General features: G+C 43.6%; 1 protein-coding gene across 1 annotated transcript in view; it reads right to left on the reverse strand.

Annotated features, from left to right (window-relative positions):
* STK24 (serine/threonine kinase 24) overlaps window positions 1–15061 on the reverse strand; it is a 115902-nt gene that overhangs the window by 33686 nt on the left and 67155 nt on the right. Inside the window, exons 3-5 of the mRNA XM_069758002.1 lie at window positions 6431–6487; window positions 5766–5874; window positions 702–859 (exon numbers count right to left, since the gene is read on the reverse strand). Coding sequence (XP_069614103.1) covers window positions 702–859; window positions 5766–5874; window positions 6431–6487 — 324 coding nt within the window. The remainder of the gene's footprint in view (window positions 1–701; window positions 860–5765; window positions 5875–6430; window positions 6488–15061) is intronic.

Consider the following 15061-nt stretch of genomic DNA (forward strand, 5'->3'; position numbering starts at 1 on the left):
TGACGCTGCATAGGCAGCATCAATAGAAAAAGAGAAAGAGCGAGCGAGAGAGAATTTCCCTGACAGGAAATTCTTCCACGCATGCTCAGTTTGAAAAGACAGGACCAGTCGCTGGATTCCTGCTTTTCACAGGCAGCGACGCATCCTGCGCCCATAGGCTTCCATTGTAGCCAGTGACGGGCAGCGCAGGATGCATCGCTGACCAATTTTCCGACGTGCAGAAAAAAACGTTTTCTCTGCCCGACGGACCGTTTTTTTACGCAGGATTTAGTGCACAACGGATGAAACGGATGGCCATCCGTCACAATCTGTCGCTAATACAAGTCTATGAGAAAATTTTTTTGCAGGATCCTGCATTCTCAAAAAACGACGGATTGTGACGGGAGATGAAAGACGGAAATGTGAAAGAGGCCTAAGTGTGAAGAATATGGAATCTCGGTTTGTCTCTAATACTACAATACTGAAATCCTGCTATGAAACTGAGTGCAACACAGAAGTTGTTTTACAGGTTTGCCGTGTTCTTGTGTGTCCCATCATCAATATTCATGAAGACTTTGCCACAGAACACAAGTATCTCAACCCTTAGTTGGAAACACAAGTTCTTTGTGTACAGACAGTGATTCATTATTCATTATATTACATGTGATCTTTAATTAACATTAGATACAAGAAAAACAAGGATAGTAACCCTTTCTCCCTACCTTGAAATCATATGCGGACTGCTTTATGACCTCTGGGGCCATCCAGAATGGCGTGCCAACAAAAGTATTCCTTTTTATCTGTGTATCAGTCAATTGCCCAGCTACACCAAAATCCGCCAATTTAACCTCTCCATGCTCAGATAATAAGACATTGGCCGCTGGAAAAAATAAAACACTTATCTCTTTATTAAAAACACTGGTTGGTAAAGCTGCCGCCATCCTCTACTCTACATAGTACCATTCATGTACATAAGATAAAACACAATCTGTATTGGTAGGACAATGAACTTTGTTGCTATATTAGCAGGATTAATGTGGTATTCTCATTACAGACATTTATGGCATATCCGTATGATATGCAGAGGCAAGTAGGACCCATATCTAGTTTGAGAACAAGGTCCTGTTGCCGCTGTCATATGAGACGTGGAAGACCATGTGCGACTGTCTACATTCATTTCTAAGAGTTCCTAAAAGAGCAGAGCAATATTCCCATAAAAGTAGGTGGAGAGAATCTGGCATTTCCAACCACCTCTCTATTCTCTCTAGCGGTGAGCGGATCCTTGAGATAGGTGCATGACTCACAGGTGGGACCTATATCAAACATATATGGCATATCCAGGAAATACAAGGGGGAAATAAGTATATGACACTGCCGATTTTGCAACTTTTCCCATCTACAAAGAATGGAGAGGTTTATAATTTTTTATCACAGGTACACTTCAACTGTGAGGCACAGATTCTAAAAATAAAAAACAGAAAATCCCATTGTATGATTTTTATATAATTAAATTCCATTTTATTGCATGATATAAGTAGTTGATCAACTACCAGCCAACAAGAATTCTGGCTCTCACCAACCTATTATTTTTTCTTTAAGAAGCTCTTCTACTCTTCACTCATTACCTGTATTAATTGCACGTGTTTGAACTTATTACCTGAATAATATACACCTGTCCACACACTCAATCACACTTCAACCTCTCCACCATGGCCAAGACCAATGAGCTGCCTAAGGACACCAGGGACAAAACTGTAGACCTGCACAAGGCTGGGATGGCACAATTATTAGAAAATGAAAGAAACACAAGATGACTGTCAATCTTGCTCGGTCTGGGACTCCATGCAAAATCTCACCTTGTGGGGTAAGGAGGATTCTGAGAAAGGTATCAGCCTAGAACTACATGGGAGGACCTGGTCAATGACCTGAAGAGAGCTGGGGCCACAGTCTCAAACAGTACTGTTAGTAACACACTAAGCAGTCATGAATTAAAATCCCACAGGGCACGCAAGGTCACCCTGCTCAAGCCAGCACACTTCCAGACCCGTTTGAAATTTGTCAATGACCATCTAGGCATGGGAGAAGGTAATGTGGTCAGATGAGACTAAAATAGACCTTTTTGGTATTAACTCTAGTGTTGAGCGATACCGTCCGATACTTGAAAGTATCGGTATCGGATAGTATCGGCCGATACCCGAAAAATATCGGATATCGCCGATACCGATATCCGATACCAATACAAGTCAATGGGACATCAAGTATCGGAATGTATCCTCATGGATCCCAGGGTCTGAAGGAGAGGAAACTCTCCTTCAGGCCCTGGGATCCATATTAAGTGTAAAATAAAGAATTAAAATAAAAAATATTGTTATATTCACCTCTCCGGCGGCCCCTGGACATCAGCGGGAGGATCCGGCGTCCGGCACGGCTTCTTTCTTCAAAATGCGCGCCTTTAGGACCTGTGGAATGACGTCCCGGCTTCTGATTGGTCGCGTGCCGCCCATGTGACCGCCACGCGACCAATCAGAAGCCGCGACGTCATTCCTCAGGTCCTAGAAGGCGCTCATTCTAGGACTTTAGCTGAGGAATGACGTCGCGGCTTCTGATTGGTCGCGTGGCGGTCACATGGGCGGCACGCGACCAATCAGAAGCCGGGACGTCATACCACAGGTCCTAAAGGCGCGCATTTTGAAGAAAGAAGCCGTGCCGGACGCCGGATCCTCCCGCTGATGTCCAGGGGCCGCCGGAGAGGTGAATATAACAATATTTTTTATTTTAATTCTTTATTTTACACTTCCGATACCGATACCCGATATCACAAAAATATCGGATCTCGGTATCGGAATTCCGATACCGCAAGTATCGGCCGATACCCGATACTTGCGGTATCGGAATGCTCAACACTAATTAACTCCCCTCACCGTGTCTGGAGGAAGAAAAAGGATGAGTACAAACCCCGAAGAACACTGCCCTAATTGTGAAGCATGGTGGGGAAAACCTCATACTTTGGGGGTGCTTTTTAGCAAAAGGGACACAACTACTGCACTGTATTGAAGGGAGGATGGATGGGGTCATGTATAGCGAGATTTTGGCCAACAATCTCCATCAACCTCAGAAAGATTACTGAAGATGAGTCGTGGCTGGGCCTGCCAGCATTACAATGACCTAAAAAACAAAGCCAGAGAAACTAAGGAGTGGCTCATTAAGGAGCATTTCCAGGTCCCGGAGTGGCCTAGCCAGTCTCCAGACCTGAACCCAACAGAAAATCTTTGGAGGGAGCTGAAATTCAATGTTGCTCAGCGACAGCCAAGAAAGCTGAAAGATCTGGAGAAGATCTGTATTGAGGAGTGGGCCAAAATCCCTGCAGCAGTGTGTGCAAACTTAGTCAAGAACTACAGGAAACGTCTAACCTCGGCGCGGGAGGCGTCTGCCAGTGCGGTACAGCACTTGATGGAGAGGGTGACAGACCGACGACCAGTGGCGCAGTGTCTGGAGGATGACTCCTTGAGAGTATTGGGGAAATTATACCCAACTATGTTTTTGATACATAAATTATGGACCAGACTGCGACAGATTCGGGGGGTTACGGGGCTGACTAAATTTACACCGATATGGCTTAATAATAATATGGTTGAGTTTGCGGCCCTTGGAGTGCTGGCGGAGTGGCAGGCCAAAGGAATCCACTTGGTGGCTCAGATAGTTCAACAACGAGGATTAAAGTCCTTTTCGCAGCTGCAAGGGGGGTTTGGATTGAGACCGTCTGGGGAGTATCAATATGCTCAGATGAAACATGCTTTTAAAGCTCAAAACAAGGGCGGTGGTATTGAGATCCAGGAGGACATAGTTCTGGAATACGTGTGTGGGGAAGGATCCACAAGGGGAGTCATTACCACTCTTTATAAGGACCTTCTACATGCATATTTGCTAGACTTCCCCCTAAAAGCGAGAGCGAAATGGGAAAGAGATTTAGGCCCAATGGAGGATGAAACCTGGGAGTCGGTGTTGGAGTGGGTTCCACGAGTGTCACTGAGCGAGCCGTATAGACTATCGCAGCTGTACATCTTGCACAGAGTCTATAAATCACCGGAAGTGTTGTGCAGAGCGGGGTTGCGTGCTGACTCTGAATGCCCGAGATGTAAGACTGAGAATGCAGGAATATACCACATGATGTGGACATGTCCAAGACTGGTTGCTTTCTGGTTGGTGGTACTGAGTCGTGTGGAAGGGACGTATAAATGCAGAGTGCCGAGAGATCCGATAGTGTGTATACTGGGACATGTAGAGGAAATTAGAGTGGATAATACCTGGAAGATAGCAATAGCTAGGCTATTATATATGGCAAGGAAGGTAATAGCAAGGAACTGGATCAAGGAGGAACCGCCTACAAGGGGTGAATTCCTGAAATATGTTAAACATGGTCTCAATTTGGAAAAGGGGGTCTACAAAAGACGTGGGAAAATAGAAACGTTTGACAAAATGTGGTCTCCGTGGCTCGAGCTGGGATGAGTAGTTATGGGAAATGGGAGGATGAGGGCCTCTGAAAGGAAGAGAGTGCTAAAGGAACAAGCGGACATAAGTGAGTCAAATGGCTCAAAGAACCATCAATACTGGTAACAAAAGTATAAATGGGTATGAGCTGTCAGGGGAGGGGGAGGTTTGGGTTTTGTTGGGATTGTTGGGGATTTGGAAAATGTAAAAATTTTGTAAAATACTGGAAAAATGCATAAGTTGTATTGTTCATATTCGATTTTAATAAAAACCTATTTAAAAAAAAAAAAACGTCTAACCTCTGTAATTGCAAACAAAGGTTTTTGTACGAAATATTAGGTTTTGTTTTTCTATTGTATCTATACTTATTTCATGCAACAAAATGCAAATTAATTACGTAAAAATCATACAATGTAATTTTCTGGATTTTTTTTAAGATTCTGTCTCTCATTGAAGTGTATCTACGATAAAAATTATAGATGACTCCATTCTTTGTAGGTGAGAAAACTTGCAAAATCGGCAGTGTATCAAATACTTATTTTAACCACAATATGCTGTGAATCTCTGGGAGGAGAATACCCCTATAGGTTATAAAACCAATGATATCATGCACAGATGGAGCCTTAAATATGGTTTAGAACCATCAAGTTAATTTACCACCTTACTGCCATTTCTTATTAAGTAAACTTTGAGATAAAAAAAAATGTATTTATTTTTATTTTCTTAATTGCAAACAGATTGCAAGGGGTGGTCTGGGTCTTGAGACCCCACTTATCACTAAAAACACACCTCATAAAGTGCACAGCTCATGCAGGAACGCACACCTCCTGCCCTAGTGTGCAAGGCAGAGTACAGATTCAATAGACAGCATAGGATTTGTGCCCTATACTTTTTCTCGAAACCATACCCAGCATGTGTGCACACATGGAAGCTGGAACTCTGTATTTGTCAGTTGGGCTGCGCACTTCACTGGGGTTTTTGAGCCATCAGTTGGAATAAGAGGATGAAAAAAATATTTTTATAAAATAGTATCAACTGTTTACTTACTCTTTAAGATTCAGTATGGTAGCAATCAATTAATATTTGGAAAGTAACCAGACTTTGTGATCCAGTGCAAATGTGGCGACTAAGGCTATGTGCACACGTTCAGGATTTTTCGTGGATTTTCGCGGTTTTTCGCTATAAAAACGAAATTCCGCCAGCAATTCCGGACGTGTGCACATAGCCTTAAGGTATTGATCACAATAGTTACCACTTATCCAAAGCATAAAGATATAGTCACCTGGTGACACACTAACCTTTAATGTCTCTGTGAATCTTCTTTTCTGAATGCAAATAATCAAGTCCTTTCAATATTTCCCTTAATATTGTAGCAATCTGTGTTTCATCCATTTGACCAGGTTCCAGCTGCCAGGAAACAATTAACCACATGCATATTATAATAGACACCCGATTACAAAGTCTCATATACAATTCTATAAAAGTCAGAAGAGAAAAAACAGTTTTCGGGATTTGCAAGGAAGCTGACAATAGACTAAATTCAAAAGCGCAATTAACAAATCGGATGGCAAATATACGCAAATTACAGCAACTGGTGAGATGCCATTAACTTTTAATTAAGACCTATAGTGAAGTCACAATAAGCAACTGGGTCAGCAGAACACTATCCCATGTATACAAAATATGGCAAAATTCTGTCCCAAAATCATTTTGCAGCAAGAACATTCAGCAGACAATAATTACCCGGGGAGGTCTATTTATACGTTTGCTGCAGGAATTTATTCCATTTTAGATGTCATCCAATTATCTAAATTGTGCAATCAGCTGCAGTTTCACTTTTTATGCAGGTTGAGCTTGAAAATTATTTTCTGGAAATTACAACTATAGCTAAAGGGTATAATAGGGCAGAGCCTAAACCAGTCTTTCTTTCTAGGTAAAATTAACCCTTTGTAAATATACAGACCAGATCCAAAGCCGATCCTCCCCCGAGATATTCCATAATGATCCATAATTTTGTATCCTAGAAAATAAACAAACAATGTTAAAGTATAACAGTGCACAAATGAGCAGGTAAAAGGATGCAGATGTGACCCCAGAGATCAAGACAGGCCCTTACAATAGTTTTGTATTGTTCCAATATTACATTTGTTTTACTTTAGTTTTAGTCTTACTAAACAAAAACATACAGAAAATAGATTGGTGGGGAAATCATCATTCTGCCTTTGTAGACTATCTAGCATATTTGTGCAATAATTATAGTTTTTTCTCCTTTCTGCTGCACATGACACTTTTCTAAAAGGGTGGATACCCAAGATCAGACAAATTTAATATTATTCATGCCAGGAATTGATGTAAATTATACTGCCTATCCATCGCTTATTAACCCTGTACAACATAAAAATAGATTGAAACAATAAAGTCATGTTGTGATGACACATTCACTTTCAAGGTATGAAGTGGCATAAAATATTCTCACATTTTCCAAGTTTCATCACCAGTGTCAATGCTCCAATTGGTCTTTTTTACATGACACTAGTGTGACGTGACATACTAGCACGTGAGTACAGTAGCAATGGACAATTGACAATTGGTTATAGAGGTCATGTTTTGTAAACACTGGCATCAACACTGAGCCCCATCATCAGCATCTGGACCAATTGTTGACTACCTGTACCGTCACTAGAGAAGCCAGGGAATTAACAGTTTAAGGCCGATTTCACACGTCCTGATATTTCCAGTACCGGAGATATCTGTGTTCGTGTGACACATCCGTATGGTACACATGCAGCAGCCGTGTGTTGCATCAGTACCACACAGACAGCAGCCAGGAAGCAGCACTACAGTAAGCGCTGTCCCCCTGCGTGTGGTGCTGAAGCCGGCTGTCATCCGTTCTCACCTTCTTGGTCGGCAAGCAACGTGAGCTGGGGAGAAGGGATTTAAGAAAAAAAATACGTGGGGTCTCCCCAATACTTTACAACCAACCCGGCAAAACTCACAGGTGCGGGCTGCTATTCTCAGGCTGGTAACGGGCCATGGATATGGGCCCCACCACAGCATAATAAAAGCAGCCCGCAGCTGCCCAAAAAAAGGCGCATCTATTAGGTAACGTTCACATTTGCGTTGTTGGGCGCAGCGTCGGCGACGCAACCAACGTTTGTACACAACGCAGCGTTTTACGACGCATGCGATGTCATAAGATCGTACAGAGAGGAATTTCGGCGCAGGGAAAACGCTACAAGTAGCGTCCTCTGCGCCCTGTCTGTGCGTCAATATGACGCATGCGTCGTAAAACGCAATACAACGCATATCCATGTCCATGCACCCCCCATGTTAAAGATAGGGGCACATGCGTCGACGACGCTGCGCCCAACAATGCAAATGTGAACGTAGCCTTAGATGCGCCAATTCTGGAGCTCTTCCCACTGCCCTGTAGCGGTGGCATATAGGGTAATGAGGGGTTAATGTCACCTTCCTATGGTAAGGTGACATTAAGCCGGCTTCGTAATGGAGAGGATCCGGGCTTAGTTCGGCTTGTGTGGGTTAGGCCGTTCTAGTTCACTCCATGCGATGAATGTTCTCCATCTTTTTTGGGAAATGGAGTTGGTCACTGCCTTTCGGCTTTTCTGCAGTGTCTTAATGACTCTCTCTGACAATCCTCTGGTCTTCAGGATTGAGAATTCAGAAGCCAGGCCCTCAGGTGCAACTTCTCGGGATCCGGGTGAAATATTGGTCCTTGGTAGAGAAGGTTCTTGATCGGGGTTGTAGTTCTACCGGTCCTTCTATCTTTAGGTTAGCAACGGTCCCGAACCAGCATCTTTTCTGCCAGAACAGAGCCACCATGATTACTTTGACTCTTTCCTGTATTTTCTGTAGAACTCTTGGAAAAATTAGTAGTGGAGGGAAGGCATAGGCCAGTCGGAATGTCCATGGGTGGGCTAACGCATCTACCCCTAGGCAGGGATGGGTTGGGTTCAGTGAATAATATTGATCCACTTTTGTGTTGTGAGCATTTGCAAATAGGTCCACCTCTGCATGGCCCCACCTTCTGGTCAGTATCTGAAAGACCTCAGGGCCTAGACTCCATTCCCCAGGATAGATCCTTGTCCTGCTCAAAAAGTCAGCCTGTAGGTTTACTGCACCTTTTATGTTAGGAGCGGACAGGGAGAGAAGATATTCTTCTGACCACAAGAATATTCTGGCTGATATTGCCTTCAGATCCTAGTGCCTTGTACTTCCCTGATGACGAAGATGGGCAACTGTTGTCATGTTGTCGGAGTATATTTTTAAGTGGGTACCCTGGACTAGGGTTACTGTGGTCCTGAGGACTTCCTCTACGGCCTCGAGTTCCCTGAAGTTTGAGGGCCGTTGGCTTATCTCGTTCTACCAACACGTGTTGGGAAACCATGGCTCCCCATCCTTGCCCACTGGCGTCTACTTTTATAGTGACTGCTGGGTCTTGTGTCCAGGGAACCCCTCTGCTTAAGTTCTTTCTTTAGCCACCATGTCAGTGAGGACTTTACACGAGGTGGTATCTGGATCTTTCCATCCAAGGATTCTGGGGAGCCTTCCCAGCTTGCCAGGATATGGGTCTGAAGTGTCCTGGTGTGCGCTTGTGCCCATGCTACTATCTGTATACAGGATGTCATAGATCCAAGAACTGACATGGCCCATCTTAAAGATACCATCTCCTTGCTATGTAGTATCTTTATCTTTGCTTTTAGTAAGATCTGTTTCTGTTTGGGCAGGAAGCACATCTGGCTATGTGAGTCTAGTAGGAATGTCTTTGTTATTGCAGGAACCATATCTGATTTCTTGAGGTTCACTATCCAGCCCAGAGATAAGATAAGATTTGGGTTGTCATCTGCAGATTTTCTTGTAGCATGGGTAACAAGGGAGCCACCAACAAAAGGTCGTCGAGGAAAGGGACTATGCATATGTGCTGGCCTCTGATGTAAGCCATGACCTCTGACATGGTCTTTGTCAAGATCCTTGTGGCTGAGGATAGTCCAAAAGAGAGGACATTGAACTGATAATGATCTGTGTGCTCCCCTCTTGCGACTGCAAACCTTAGGAATCTCTGATAGGTTGGATGAATCGGGATGTGATAATATGCATCCTGTAGGTCTTTCATCGCCATGAAGAAATCCTGCCCAATCAGAGGTACTGTTCACCTGACGGATTCCATTTTTAATCTTCTGTATGCTACATATCGATTCAGTGGTTTTAGATTGATTATTATCCAGTAAGATCCATTTGTTTTTTAATGAGGAACAGGTTTGAGGAGAGTCCCCTGTTGCCTTCTCTTTCTTGGTTTTCTTAGCTACCCTAGCAATCTGGATGTCAACTTTCAGAATTTGATCAGCATGATGCCGCCTCATCTACAGGGAACCTGTACTTCATTTCGGTTGGAATGGTCAACCTATTTTCTGAGGACTCCCACTCTTCTAGGACTAGATCCTGAATATTCTTATGAATGGGAAATACTTGCTTCTTCTTAGAACAAAGACCCCCGAACATTTCCTCCTGTACCGTCTGGGCAGTCTTCTCCTTTCTTGATCTCCACGGTCCTCCTTATTGCCGTGAAGATTTCCTCTTTATCCCCCCAAGGAGAAGTAATACCTCTCCTGTTGGGAGACCTCTGGGTCCAGGAAAAAATAGTCTTCTTCCTCAGGCTCGTCTGGCACCGACGCTTCATGCTGAGAGTCATCATTCCCTTCTTCCTCTAGATTAAGCTTCCTCCTTTTAGCTTCTGGAGTCACGCTGAGAGAGGGTGTGGGTTGGGAAAAGGTGGCCAGGGAGGTTTTAATCTCCTGTTGGATCAGGCCCCTAATTTCTTCCATAAAGGGTGATTGTTCTTCCCTGATGACTTTCTCAGTGCATTCTTTGCATGTTTTTTATGTGAAGAGGCCAATTTTTTCGTACAGACTGCACATCTTTGTGAAGTCTTAGACATGCTTGCTGTGCAGGTCCCCCCTAGAAAAAGTGGAGAAGGAATAGAAAGATTCTAAACCTGCACATAGGGAAAGGACACCAATGGATCGGGAGGGTGCTGGGATCTGCAGATGCAGAGCGAGATGAACCTGACATCTCCATGCTGCTTCACCACACAGTGGTCCTACCTTAGATGTTTTCCTTGTCCGGGGCTCTTATATGGGTGACCGGACCCAGCACCTGTCCAGGCTGTGGGGTCGGGGAGAGGCCCGCCGACACCAACCACGTTGTAATAGCGGCATGCGTTCCAGCGTGGTATGCAAAAATCTCTCCCGTATGCTGAAGCTGGCCGGCGTGTGACGTCATATCCTGCCGCCGGCTTCAGACCGGAAGTCGTCTTGCGTGCTCGCCCAGCCCGACATGCTGCTGCCAAACGTGGAGGAAAAGAGGCTGGAGAGCTCCTGCTGCCAATGGTGGAAGAAAAGAGAGGCTGGAGAGCTCCGAAAGGTCTGCAGCCGAAGACACCCCCCAGACCTTGCCCAAAGGTGCGGAATGCAGCTGGGTCCTGAGTCCAAATGGAGACGGGAGCAGCGCTCGGGGAGGAGAGGTAAGCCTGCCCCCCTGCTGGATCTTTTCCCCCGGTGACTGCTGCCGGCACAGTTCACCGAGGATGACCTCTTCATCCCTAGTAGGGTCAGGAAAGAACACTGAGGGGAGGATGTGGGAGGGGTTATTTAACCTCTGTCATTTCCTGTCCTTATTAGGAAAGAGGAACATCCGCCAGGTGTGCTGTCGTGGGGGAATTACTAGAGAAAAAAACATTTAACTCAAAAACTTTTAAAAATCATGTACATGTATATTAATTGCTGAATCCTGACATATACAGTGCCTTGCGAAAGTATTCGACTCCCTGGAACTTTTAAACCTTTTCCCACACATCATGCTTCAAATATAAAAGATACCAAATGTAAATTTTTGTTGAAGAATCAACAACAAGTGGAACACACTTGTGAAGTTGAACAAAATTTATTTGATATTTTAAATTTTTGTGGAAATTCAAAAACTGAAAAGTGGGGCGTGCAATATTATTTGGCCTCTTTAATTTCAGTGCAGCAAACTCACTCCAGAAGTTCATTGTGGATCTCTGAATGATCCAATGTTGTCCTAAATGCCTAATGATGATAAATATAATCCACCTGTGTGTAATCAAGTCTCCGTATAAATGCAACTGCTCTGTGATAGTCTCAGGGTTCTGTTTGAAGCACAGAGGCCATCATGAAGACAAAGGAACACAACAGGCAGGTCCGCGATACTGTTGTGGAGAAGTTTAAAGCCAGATTTGGATACAAAATGATTTCCAAAACTTTAAACATCCCAAGGAGCACTGTGCAAGAGATCATATTGAAATGGAAGGCGTATCATTCCACTGCAAATATACCAAGACCGGGCCATCCCTCTAAACTTTCATCTCAAACAAGGAGAAGACTGATCAGAGATGCAGCCAAGAGGCCCATGATCACTCTGGATGAACTGCAGAGATCTTCAGCTGAGGTGGGACAGTCTGTCCATAGGACAACAATCAGTCGTACACTGCACAAATCTGGCCTTTATGGAAGAGTGGCAAGAAGAAAGCCATTTCTCAAAGATATATATAAAAAGTGTCGTTTAAAGTTTGCAACAAGCCACCTGGGAGACACAGCAAACATGTGAAAGAAGGTGCTCTGGTCAGATGAAACCAAAATCGAACTTTTTGGCAACAATGCCAAAGTGATATGTTTGGCATAAAGGCAACACAGCTCATCACCCTGAACACACCACCCCCACTGTCAAACATGGTGGTGGCAGCATCATGTTTTGGGCCTGCTTTTCTTCAGCAGGGACAAGGAATATGGTTAAAATTGATGGGAAGATGGATGGAGCCAAATACAGCACAATTCTTGAAGAAAACCTGTTGGAGTCTGCAAAAGACCTGAGACTGGGATGGAGATTTGTCTTCCAACAAAACAATGATCCCAAACATAAAGCAAAATCTACAATGGAATGGTTCACAAATAAACGTATCCTAAAAACTGGTGTAGGGGGACGCCCCTGGAAGAAGCAGGCGGCGAAACGCGCGTCGGGGTGAGGGGATGCCAGGAGCATCCACACCGTAGGTAAATATTAATCTCTACACCAATTTTTAGGTGCTTATTTTACCCACTTTATGCCGGATCTTTGAATTCTAGAAAGATTCCTGGACGGCTTGTGTGTTGGGAGGTCCTGTGTGTGGACTGGATCCCTGAATAGCGCACTGTGAAGCTGGGGATCTGAAGACTGGTGTGTTGGGGGATCCCAAAACTTCATAACCAAAACGAACACCTGCAGCAAATTAGATCTGCTCAAAATTATGGAATCACTCAATTCTGAGGAAAAAATTATGGAATCACCCTGTAATTTTTCATGCCCAAAAATAACATAGTAACATAGTAACATAGTTAGTAAGGCCGAAAAAAAACATTTGTCCATCCAGTTCAGCCTATATTCCATCATAATAAATACCCAGATCTACGTCCTTCTACAGAACCTAATAATTGTATGATACAATATTGTTCTGCTCCAGGAAGACATCCAGGCCTCTCTTGAACCCCTCGACTGAGTTCGCCATCACCACCTCCTCAGGCAAGCAATTCCAGATTCTCACTGCCCTAACAGTAAAGAATCCTCTTCTATGTTGGTGGAAAAACCTTCTCTCCTCCAGACGCAAAGAATGCCCCCTTGTGCCCGTCACCTTCCTTGGTATAAACAGATCCTCAGCGAGATATTTGTATTGTCCCCTTATATACTTATACATGGTTATTAGATCGCCCCTCAGTCGTCTTTTTTCTAGACTAAATAATCCTAATTTCGCTAATCTATCTGGGTATTGTAGTTCTCCCATCCCCTTTATTAATTTTGTTGCCCTCCTTTGTACTCTCTCTAGTTCCATTATATCCTTCCTGAGCACCGGTGCCCAAAACTGGACACAGTACTCCATGTGCGGTCTAACTAGGGATTTGTACAGAGGCAGTATAATGCTCTCATCATGTGTATCCAGACCTCTTTTAATGCACCCCATGATCCTGTTTGCCTTGGCAGCTGCTGCCTGGCACTGGCTGCTCCAGGTAAGTTTATCATTAACTAGGATACCCAAGTCCTTCTCCCTGTCAGATTTACCCAGTGGTTTCCCGTTCAGTGTGTAATGGTGATATTGATTCCCTCTTCCCATGTGTATAACCTTACATTTATCATTGTTAAACCTCATCTGCCACCTTTCAGCCCAAGTTTCTAACTTATCCAGATCCATCTGTAGCAGAATACTATCTTCTCTTGTATTAACTGCTTTACATAGTTTTGTATCATCTGCAAATATCGATATTTTACTGTGTAAACCTTCTACCAGATCATTAATGAATATGTTGAAGAGAACAGGTCCCAATACTGACCCCTGCGGTACCCCACTGGTCACAGCGACCCAGTTAGAGACTATACCATTTATAACCACCCTCTGCTTTTTATCACTAAGCCAGTTACTAACCCATTTACACACATTTTCCCCCAGACCAAGCATTCTCATTTTGTGTACCAACCTCTTGTGCGGCACGGTATCAAACGCTTTGGAAAAATCGAGATATACCACGTCCAATGACTCACCGTGGTCCAGTCTATAGCTTACCTCTTCATAAAAACTGATTAGATTGGTTTGACAGGAGCGATTTCTCATAAACCCATGCTGATATGGAGTTAAACAGTTATTCTCATTGAGATAATCCAGAATAACATCCCTCAGAAACCCTTCAAATATTTTACCAACAATAGAGGTTAGACTTACTGGCCTATAATTTCCAGGTTCACTTTTAGAGCCCTTTTTGAATATTGGCACCACATTTGCTATGCGCCAGTCCTGCGGAACAGACCCTGTCGCTATAGAGTCACTAAAAATAAGAAATAATGGTTTATCTATTACATTACTTAGTTCTCTTAGTACTCGTGGGTGTATGCCATCCGGACCCGGAGATTTATCTATTTTAATCTTATTTAGCCGGTTTCGCACCTCTTCTTGGGTTAGATTGGTGACCCTTAATATAGGGTTTTCATTATAACTCCTGCATCAAATTAAATCTGCTTGTTAGTCTGCATCTAAAAAGGAGTGATCACACATTGGAGAGTTGTTGCACCAAGTGGAATGACATGAATCATGGCTCCAAGACGAGAGATGTCAATTGAAACAAAGGAGAGGATTATCAAACTCTTAAAAGAGGGTAAATCATCACGCAATGTTGCAAAAGATGTTGGTTGTTCACAGTCAGCTGTGTCTAAAATCTGGACCAAATACAAAGAACATGGGAAGGTTATTAAATGCAGACATACTGATAGACCAAGGAAGACATCAAAGCGTCAAGACCGGAAACTTAAAGCAATATGTCTCCAAAACAGGAAATGCACAACAAAACAAATGAGGAACGAATGGGTGGAAACTGAAGTCAACGTCTGTGACCGAACTGTAAGAAACCGCCTAAAGGAAATGGGATTTACATACAGAAAAACTCAACGAAAGCCATCATTAACACCTAAACATAAAAAAACAAGGTTACAATGGGCTAAGGCTAAGGAAAAGCAATCGTGGACTGTGGATGACTGGATGAAA

Source organism: Ranitomeya imitator, chromosome 3 (assembly GCF_032444005.1).
Source record: "Ranitomeya imitator isolate aRanImi1 chromosome 3, aRanImi1.pri, whole genome shotgun sequence".
Classification (NCBI taxonomy): domain Eukaryota; kingdom Metazoa; phylum Chordata; class Amphibia; order Anura; family Dendrobatidae; genus Ranitomeya; species Ranitomeya imitator.